Source organism: Coffea arabica, chromosome 5e (assembly GCF_036785885.1).
Source record: "Coffea arabica cultivar ET-39 chromosome 5e, Coffea Arabica ET-39 HiFi, whole genome shotgun sequence".
Lineage (NCBI taxonomy): Eukaryota > Viridiplantae > Streptophyta > Magnoliopsida > Gentianales > Rubiaceae > Coffea > Coffea arabica.
Genome location: NC_092318.1, coordinates 35,637,062 through 35,648,051, shown reverse-complemented (window position 1 = coordinate 35,648,051; position 10,990 = coordinate 35,637,062). Strand labels below are relative to the sequence as shown.

General features: G+C 34.3%; 1 protein-coding gene across 1 annotated transcript; it reads right to left on the bottom strand.

The window, feature by feature from the left end:
* Positions 1-282: 282 nt before the first annotated feature.
* LOC113687804 (uncharacterized) lies at positions 283-6,998 on the bottom strand. Its single transcript, XM_027205326.2, has 3 exons — positions 6,588-6,998; positions 5,011-5,084; positions 283-2,502 (listed from the first exon to the last, which is right to left on the bottom strand). The coding sequence occupies exon 3, from the start codon at positions 2,490-2,492 to the stop codon at positions 414-416; it is 2,079 nt and encodes a 692-aa protein (XP_027061127.1). The 5' UTR covers positions 2,493-2,502; positions 5,011-5,084; positions 6,588-6,998; the 3' UTR covers positions 283-413.
* Positions 6,999-10,990: the final 3,992 nt, after the last annotated feature.

Sequence of the window (10,990 nt, the reverse complement as noted above, 5' to 3'; positions counted from 1 at the left end):
CCAATAAGCAGCTCATTCAGTTTAAACTTTGGAACCTAAACATCAGGGTGGCACCAATGAAATTAATTTTTTAACTGGCTTATAGTTCTTTGATGTTTAGACATTAAATTACACCTTAACTCCTTTCTTCCCGTTTTCGTTATTTATCCCATATTTTACATTGCAATTGGTATTTCTTTCCTTAAAAGAGTACTAATGGACTCTAACGAACCTGTTTATAATTTAATGGCTCATGGCATTCTGAACAGCAAAGAAGCTTTTCTTTCCAATCTGGGCAAGAACAAAAGAAATGCTACTTGAAGTGATCAGAAAAATTGGAGATGATAGTAATATATTTATACAGGCAAAAGCCATCCAGGAATGTTCAACATATGACAAAAGCATATCAAGATGAGGTAATGTTAGATCCACAGCTATCTTTTGTCATAACCAAGTCCCAACTTCTTGACCTTTCTGTGGCGTTGCAGCAGCTGCCACCAATGTAGTTTTGCTGATGCCTTCTTGCCTTCCTTCCTGCCTTTTTCAATCTGCTTCTTGTGCTTTGCAGATGGTTTTGATTCTTTGGAGTGCCGGATATGCTTGAAGAGCCTTCCTACAAGAGCATTGAAATGGTTGTGTTGATGTCTACGATCTCGACTATGGATAACTGATTTCCCAAGTTTTTTAAGTGCCTTTTCTCCATAAGCCTCTGTTCTCATAGGATGGGAAGATTTTTTCACATTGTTCTTCAACCAAATATTTCCATGACCCATCCTGGGTTCATCATTACTGGAATGGTCATTATTAGAATGGTTGTGATGGTGATGGTGATGGTGATGGTGGTGGTGGAAGATGACTGATAGCTTGTCTTTTAACTTCTTCCATTTTCCAATTTGTTTCTTGGCAGTCATCCCTTTATCTGATTTGTACACCCTGGCTGGACTGAACTTCTTGGATGTTGAACCAAGTGATAAATATCTCGGCTGCCTGTGATGCCGAACCCTTTGCTGGTTGTACACTGAATAATCTTCATCCTCGCTTTCAGTATAATGAATGGGAAACACTTGATCAGAGCTAAAACTGCTTGGGCATGAGCTTTTCAGCCTGTCATCACTACTATTTGGAGTTACTGGGCAAGATCCATCACTGCTAGACCATGAGTAAGTGAGATCACTACTGCTTTCACCTGCATAATATCCTTGCCTTCTGGGATGTGGGGAGTAAAAGTCATTTTCACTGCTGCTTGTAGAACTAACATGCTTCTGTTTCCGTATATAACTTGGGAGATAGTATTCTTCACTGTCACTATTAGACATGCTGGTTTGCTGACTTGTCCAGTTTGAGGAGTTTGAACTAAAGGATGTATCTTCTGATTCATCCTGATCCTGAATCTTTGATGGAGGATATTTGCAGTCAGCGGTTTTTCGAACTCCAACCCGATCTTTGTCCATCTGTTGTGAGTTTGAGGTTAACAATGCAGGAAAATCTTCAAACTTGTGATCCAGCAAAGGACACTGCTTGTTTATTCGCAAAGGCAAAGCTCTTTTGCTCCAAGACACCGAGGTCTTATCCACCTTGCATCTAGAATCAATTCCCTGAATATTTTCACGATTCATGTAATCTTTAGATACCCTAGATAGTTTAGGCGTTTGGCATGCTCCAGGCTTGATGATATAATTCTCCGTGCCCATTTCATTTTGATGCAGAATTTTCTCATTAATCTCTTGTTGTAAGCAGGTGGCCAAAGGTTTTGAGATCTTGTCCCCATCAGTCCAAGAACCGTTACATTTATCAATTTGAGTTGAAATTAGACAATTACCACTGGATGTTTCACTCAGTGACTCAATTTTGGCCACAGTGGGGTTGACTTTCTGACTAAATACCAAATCTGCCATCTGATGCTGCCCCTTGATTTCTTCAGATACATTTCCAGTTCTAGTTGGAACATACTGAGCCGCTGCAAGGCCAGTGCAGCTCCCAATTGTTTGACTACTAACTGGGCTTGCCATGGTTTTTGTAGGAAGAAGCAGGTAAACAGGCTGAGTAGCAACCAAATTCTGTAGCTCCATTTCTGTTGGCAAACCTGTTGATTGGCCAGGCTGCTGATACTGTGGACCAATTTCTTCACATTTTCCATTCTCCACTTCACTCAACAGGTCATTTCTGCACCTGGCACATAATACAGTCTGACGGGGTTCACTTCCTGTGACTATCAGAGATTTTGCCAATACAATAGAAGTTGACTCCACCTTCGGAACAAAATCAGTCACCATATTAGGTAATTCGTTTGGAGCTTCACTGTGCATAGGAACTATAGTATTTTCAGAAGGGGGTGAATGTCTAGAACCTCTTTTCAAATCCAAGATGCACATTTCGATCTGTTTGATGACATCTGAAGCTTCGTTGGATAATTTACAAAGATCCTTAGATTCCTCTGTGCTTACTGCAGTCAACTCAGGTACAGATTGTGATTCAATGAGAGCAGTAGCTGGCCCGTTTGAACAAGAGTCCATTGATCTAATGCTACTTGAGGAATAATCAAGATCAGTAGGTCCTCAAACCAAAGTACAACTTAAATACAGAGCAAGGTACGAATTCAAATGCTTCTAATATAAAACACAAAAAAACATTAGAGAGAAAAACTAGAAAGGGTATTATCATGCATATTATTATTCAACACCAAAAAGTTGACATAACTTGGTTTAATTGTGAAAATGATGGAAGAAAATATGCCCGTGCAAAACAACATAAAATAGGTAACAATAGAACTGAATATGAAGTGCAATGTTTAATTCAATTTCATTTTTCTTGGTCGTCAATCCTACTATTGCATATAGTTTACTTTCCAAACTCAAATATTGAGTTTCAGCATTTTTAAGCAATTCATAGTATAAATGCATCTTTTTAAATTTACATGTGCGTGTCTACACATTTGTTCTAACTTTACAGGTCTTAGGTACGTATGCTTTACCTTTCTCATATAACAAATTATTTGCACTAGGTGAAGCTAAAACTATGAAGGCGTTTAGCTAGCTGCGAAATTGCATGGAAAAAATCCAAACTTTTAGGACCCAAGTAACAAAATTATGCCCCAACTGAAAGGAACACAAAAAAGAAAAATTATGGCTCCACCATGGTACTTGTATATTCTCCATATGTACAGTAAATGTACACTGGGTAACTTCACTTGTGCGTGAGAAATGTATAAATAAAACCTCCATGATTTATCCTGGGCATTGCCTCAGAAATGTATAACTTATTCACAAGTTTAAATTGATGAGTATTCTCCATATGTACAGTAAATATACACTGGGTAACTTCACTTGTGCGTGAGAAACGTATAAATAAAACCTCCATGATTTATCCTGGGCATTGCCTCAGAAATGTATAACTTATTCACAAGTTTAAACTGATGAGTATTGTTCACTGAGCTTGGAAATCGGCCGTAGCTCTCTACTGCCTATTGTCCATAGACCGATGGGCAGACTAGAAGGTTGAACAGAAACAGTTGAAGTTAAATTAATTGTTCAAAAACAACCTAATTAATGCCCAAAACAGAATGAAAGAGGCAGCAGACGTGAGCAGAGCTGAGAGAAGCTTTCAGAGGAGTGATGTAAAATTACTGGCAGAGTTCAGTGGCTGTGAGGAAGAACCTTAGGTTCTCATCTAATTAATATGGCCCTCGGATATTGCAGAGAATTGGGAAAGCAGTCTATAGTTAGGAGCTGCCAGAGTGGGCACAAATCCATCCAGTTTTTAATGTTTCCATGTTATAAAACTCACAAGAAATACTCTGTTTGACCTACATTACCTCAAGTGACTGATATAATTAACATTGAACTTGAAGTGATTATGGCCATGAGGGGTCATCAAGCGGAAATACAAGATGTAGAGAAGTATCAATCAGGACAGGCCACAGGGGAAGATTGTAATGCATTACACTCTCAATTTCCAGAATTTGATCCTAGGGATTAGGATAATGCTAAGGGGGAGGAAATTGCAAAAGTAATATCAAGCCACTATAAAAGTTAAGCCATCAGAGAAAGAAGAGAGAAAAAATAATGTTATGATAGACAAGCAAAAATTTATATAATCTACGTCATGATCAACAAGAACAAACACTTAGCAAATAATGGAGCAGTTAAATATATATAAAAAAAAAGATAAGAAACACAAAAAACATGAAAGCCAAAAATCTAAACAAAGTTTAATGTTCTCTCTAATCAAACACATGCAAGCACACACACTTTTGCTCACACGCACGCACACACAAAATAAGAGGGAAACCGGCCAGTAGTGAAGAGAAAATGCAACTGATGGGATTCCCTATGGGGATGCTTCAGCTAATAACTAGGTTGCAGACTTAAACTAGTAACGAAGATAAAAGGTCACCTCTGGCTTTAGGCAAGAGAAATGCAACTGGTGGGATTTTGCTTGGACATTACGAAAAAGAAAAAGCTTGTGTGATTTTGTTTGGGGTTGTATGAGAGCAAAACAAGAAGTGTGATTGCATGCGGTACCCCAAACTCATTTGCAAATAATCCAGAATTTTACACAAACAGATATGAGCTGAAGGGAAGTAATCAAGTCAAATCATACTGAACTTTTCAAGCTCGACTTGCCAGAAAATATGGTTACTCAAAACTGAAGCTTGAGCACGTCAAATACCTTGTCATGCAGCTCCTTGAACGTGACTTTACTTGAGCTCAATTCCGAGTTCAATGAAGCCTTCTTCCTTATTAAATTAGATAAAAGCCAAAAATAATTAACTAGTTGCATTACAATCATCAACCATCCATTGTGCATAAAGCCAAAATTCCATCTTTCACACAATTTTCGAACAAAATATTGATTACAACTAATATACAAACCAACAGAATACTAAACTTGATACAATGGAAGTGAGCAAATTTAATATCAAACTTAGCTGCCAAAAACAAACTGAAATTCAACAATTTGCATCACTTAGCTATACATTTATGTCAATTGGCAGAAATTGAAGGTCGAAAAGAAATGAAGTTAAAGAATTACCTTAAAATACCAGTTGAGAAAGATAGAAATACTTGAGCCTTCACAAATTGCAATGAAGAAGCAAAAGTTGGAACCTAAAGTGAGCAACAAAGTAAAGTTTGAGTTTAATATGCAGAAAGCAAAAAGACATTATTAGTTTAATGGTAGAATCTTGTTCAAAAGGTAACCGGTTCAGCAAGAGAATTTAATGAATCTGACGCAGAAAGACTACAAAAGGGCAAAAAGCCCAAAACCAATATTGCACTTTCATCTGATCAAGTGACATATCAATTGCATCAAACTACTTCAACATAGTTCATTGAGGAATCTGCAACTGCAACAGCTAAATCATGAAAATTTCATCTAAAGACAGCAAAGATGGCATGCAGGACGCAAAAAATCTCCAAAAATATCATATGAGCTGTTTGGTCAAACAAAGAAATAAAAGAAAAAATAATTTTAAAAAAAAAGCACCACAAATTTAGCAATTCACAAACCAAACATGCAATGAGAAAGTTATCTGCAATTCATCTAGACACAAGGAAAGATTGCATCCACGATGCTGGAAGAGTAAACATCCGCAGAAGACCTAATTGACCAATAGATAATAAGGAATCGAACAAGAACAAACCATCACTAAAATAGCAGCCAACAGGCCAACCACGCAATGAGCAAATATCAGCAATTCATGCAAAGACGGCCAAAATTAACATGTACAATAGTGAAAAGATTAAAAGACAAAAACTTTAAAGAGCATAAACAAATAGACCAGCATAAGGAGTCGGAGATAATGGAACCTAAGTAACAATCACAGGCAAGAATAGCTCAGGCGCCGGTCTAATTTGAAAACTGAACGAGCAAAGACAAGCCACGACAGAAGAACTTATCAAACTCAACTGTTCGCATAACAGCAAGCGAGTGACAACCTTTCTATATCGTGGTTTGCCAACTCGGCTGAGTCGTAACCGGCGGGACAGGTATACCATATCCTATTCGAATCAGCTGATATTGACCGAGTTATAACCGTGTAACAGGATACCAGCCAAAATCTCAGATTCGACTCGGATATGAATTGGCCAAATTATGAACAGCAAACAAAACATCTAATAATTCACCTTTTCTTTTTTAACTTTTACCGAAACCAAACAAAACATGAACAGAGAACAAAAGGCCACAAAAGGCCTGCACCAAGCCAATTATTGTCCTACAACTACAAAGGACAAGGGACAGGAGCAGTTGCAGGTGCAACCATTTTTGGCGATTTTGATCATTTTTAACGACGCATTACTTTGGTTGCACACAGCGTAACTTTATTTGTACAATGTGTAATTTTAGTACAAAATTTTGCAGGTCCCACATACGTTGTGAAAATCGATGTACAACTAGTGACCTGGACGTACTGTTTTTTTGGCCAAAATCTGGCCGTGAACAGTTCAGAATGACCGCTCCTGCCCCTCATCCAACTACAAAAGGCCGTGCACCCACAAAAGGCCGTTGCAGAGAGTCCTTCCTCTCATGCTTTCTAGTTTTCTTTTTCAGCCAAAAAGACAAGGGAAAGGGGAAGGGGAAGATAAGGGAAGATAAGGGGAGAAACGTACCGTCAATTTCTGTGTGCTTTTGCAGAGAGGGAATATCTTCAGGTTTGCAGAGAGGGAAGGAGAAAACAGAGCAAAATGGAAAGGGCAAAGAAAGAATGAGGGTTACGGCTAAATATGGAGTGATTATTTGGAGAAGCGTACTTTCAATTTCTTCATCGTCTGGCTGTGAAGGAAGGAGAAAAACAGAGGGTGACGGCAGGGAGGGAAGGAGAAAACAGAGCGAAAGGGAAAGGGAAAAGAAGGAATCAAATCTGAAAAGGGATCAGATTCCACTCAAGAATCAAATCTAGTGCCTTTTTTTGTTAATTTTCAGTCCAAACTAAGCACACCAAGAAGAGATTTGACGTTACAAATGATCCTTTTAACTAAGATAAAAGAACATGCCCGATTGGAAAAGCACAAAAAAAAAAAAAAAAAGACACATGGATCAAAGGAAAATATGACTTCTAACATTGATTAAACGTGACAATAAGTCAGGAACAAGAGCAAAACCGGATCAGAAAGGGTAATCGATAATAGCAATCTGTGCAGAATAACAAGGAACAGCACAATGATTATTCAATGCAAAAACCAGAATTAGAGAACAATTTCTGAACAATTTCCGCAAATTTAATTACAAGATGGAAAAAATAAAGAAAAAAATTACCAGAGGAGGACAGCGGGAAACTGAAAGAAAAAAAAAAGAATTTAGGAATTTGGAGGAATGTTAAACGGTCACGAAGAACAGAGGCGCCCTTCAAATTCTTGGGAAAATTTCTTTAAAAAAGGAAACGGGAAGGTTTCAAATTTGAGAGGCGGGTATTGGGTAAGTTTTGATAAATTTGCAAGGGGTTAATTTTAGAAACCACCCCTAAAGTTTCTATCAATATCACTAGCCTCACCCAAGATTTTAGACATAACCTTGCATCCCTAATTGATATATTTCTGTAACATATTAGCCAAGTGAGATTAAAAAGTTAATTTCAAGAGAAAAAAGAAAAATTTGACCCCCAAATGCCATTTTGGCATCTTGAAACAAATGGCTGTGGAATTTTTTGATGTGGAAGAGTAAAAAGCCAACAGTCATTGCATGGTCGAACAGTTGAATATAAGAGTAAAATATAGAGCGTTTTTGAGTTTATTTGGCTTCAAATCTTATTAAGTGAGCTCAGAGTTGATGTCTCTCCTCTTATGAAAATAAAGCATCACATTCCCTCTAAAATGGCTTTTCAAGTATTGATTTTTTTACAAATCTAATTATTAGCTTAAACAAATACTATCCCCTGTAATTAGGGGTATGTAGCAATTGCTACATGTATTTCATTTTTATGTGATACTTCTTTTTTCTTTCTTCATTGTGCATATAAAAAATTTCTTTTGATGCTCAAACACATGCTTTTTTCTTCTTATTATGGAAACTTTTAATCGTCATTATCGCCTTAAATTGAAAAGTTTTTAGTATGAATTATATATAATTTCTATTGGCAACCCCATATTATGGGTTAGATGTCAATAAGAACAAAAGTCATATATTCAACTAAAATATTTCACTTTCAATTTTATTTATTTTTTGTCCAACTTTCTTGTCAACATTTAATTTCATGCTTAATTGTATATTACAATTTTCTTAGGGAAATACTTGTAAATTAATATAAAAATTTGAAATTATAGATTTAGCACAAAAATTATTAAATTTTTTTATTAATGTTATTTATTATTAGTACATCAAGAAGTTATTATTTAATTTCAAATAAGAACTAAGTCAAAGATAAATAGGTTATTAATAAAAAAAATCAAAATGACATAAGCTACATTAAAAATGAGAGAAAATGCTAAAGGAAATCAGAAGTTTATTTTGAACATGTTCACTGGAATAGAAAATAAGACTCATAGGCAGCATCAAAAAAAGAATAAGAAATAGAATAAAAAAGAACGAAAGAAAGAAAAAATTTTAAGTTAAACTTATAAGAAAAAAGCATATAGCCGATTGTTGGTCTATCAATTGGACATAACTATGAATAACAAAATTCAACAAATGAATTTGCAAGTTAAAGATAGAGAGCACAAATGCTTATTATCAACAAAAAATTAAGTCAACCAAAAAAAAAGAAATGGTAAAAAATCAACACAAAAGAGAAATGAAGAGAAAAGAATCTATTTCTTTATGTTAGCCATTTCTCACACCATAGAAATTAATAAATCCATTCCATTTTCTAGAGCATTCATTTGCACCCTTATTATCATATTTACAAATATATAAATTCTTCAAATGAATTTGAGAAAAGAAGAAAGGCAAATAAAACTTATAATTCACATTGTATTCAAAAAAAAAATATAGCCCATAGAAAAGAGAACATCAACTTCTATGGTGAGCAACTTGATTGTGTTCACCTTCTAAAAAAGACATTATTTAAACCATTTCATCCATTTAATTAGTCAAATACTTATCATTTCCTAAACAACGCAGTCTTTGCATACCGATAAAACCAAAACTTTGAGCATACTTAAGTCATTAAAATATAATACAAGGCTATCATAGTAATTTTCTTCTACTAGCTTTTGTACTTGTATCGGCAGCCAAATAATAAATTTAAACATTGAGAAATCTATGTATATAGCATACCAAACATCTTACTAATACAAATATCGCATTGTAGGCGTAAATCAAACTTACTAATATAAATCTAAGAAAAATAGATCCCAAGAGTTAAATTTCACTCACTTCAACTATAAAAATGTTTTCTCAAAAAGTGTTAAATAGCTGTCTACAAAAGATAAATATGGCAAAGTAATGAGTTATTAACGAAAAAGTTTATTAAAAACAGTCAATCCACATCATTTTGCTATAAATTTCTTACCTCTAAAGAGTTGTTGGAAATGTCAAGTTGGAAAATGAAACTACCTAAGCAAAAGAAAGGAAAAAAAAGTTAACTATTTCAGCTAACTCACCATATTCTGACTGAGTGTTTCTAAGCAATTCTCACAAACTTTAGGCTCTGTTTGATAAAACTGAATCTGAATTCTGAACTCTGAATTCTGAATTCTGAATACTGAAACAATTAATTTGCTGAATATTAAGCACTGAAAAGAGATATATGAATATCTGAATCTTAATGCTGAACATATTTATACTGTTTGATAAACATTTATAACTTAATGCTTAATAAGCTAAATTGTACAATTTTGCCCTTCTATCTTTTAATCCAAAAAGGAAATAGAACCTATGATTTAATTAGCTTAAAATTGTTAGGTATGAAAATGACAATATTTATATTTAAATCAAAGTACTATAAAAGAAGAAATATATTATGGAAAGTCCAAATATCGGTGCAAATATATTTTTAAATCAAAGTTTGATAAGAAAAGTCCAAATATAAGCAAAAGGAAGCTGCAATAAACAAGTTTTAAATTCACACCAAATTATATAGAAATTTAATTACTTCAATGGAAAAATGTTGACGCAAAACAACAAATAATCAATTGGAAATAATGAATTTGAGATCGGTGAGTACGGTAGCAATAAAAAAAATTGGGAGGAAAAAAATGACAAAAATATGAAAGAGTAGAAAGATGGAAAAAGATAAGGAGTAGACAAATGTGAGAAGCATAGAGAAATTGTAAAAAAAATCATTAAATAGAGAGAAAATAGAAGTAGAAAGCTATTAGACAGAGAATGTCAATTGTTTAATTAGATAAGGATTTTGAATGTAATTAACAAACAAGGATAGATTTGGTAGATAAGATAAAGTAGTTGAAGTAAATCTCTTGATTCTTATCAAATTAAGCATTCAGTTATGATTCTTGTGCTGAAAAAAATACATACAAATTCAGCACCACTTAATAAGTTCAGCAGAAAAATTTTTATTTATCAAACACCCAAAACATCTGAATGTCTGAATGAATTCAGTTTCAGCACTTTTTTATGTTATCAAACAGACACTTAGTTTTGAAATACAAACCCACTAACTACACAGTAAGAGAATCCACAAAATATTTCACACCTAAGGCCTTTAAAATAATAGTTAAAATGAAACTCCTGATAATTACCATCCCTTTTTCCATCTTTAATAGAATAACCTTAAAACATATAAGTGTAATTTTTATTAGAACAATGATGGAAAAGAATGAGAACATAAAAAATGCAATAATTTGTATAGTAGTGGTGAGAACTTTTACACTAAGATGCACCTAACCTTTGGGCACCATATTAGTATTTTAATTATGTCCTCCAAAGTTGGAGTACAAGAGAAACTTGTACACAGAAATTTATTTTCATCCTCGCAACATTCATATAATTGAATCGTGCCATTGATGTCCAATAAAATTTATATTAGTAGATTTTTCTAAGTATGCTTAAATTGTAATGGGATGATCTGCAAATCTTAATTAAAATACATCTTGTTCAAGAAAAATGTAATATCTAA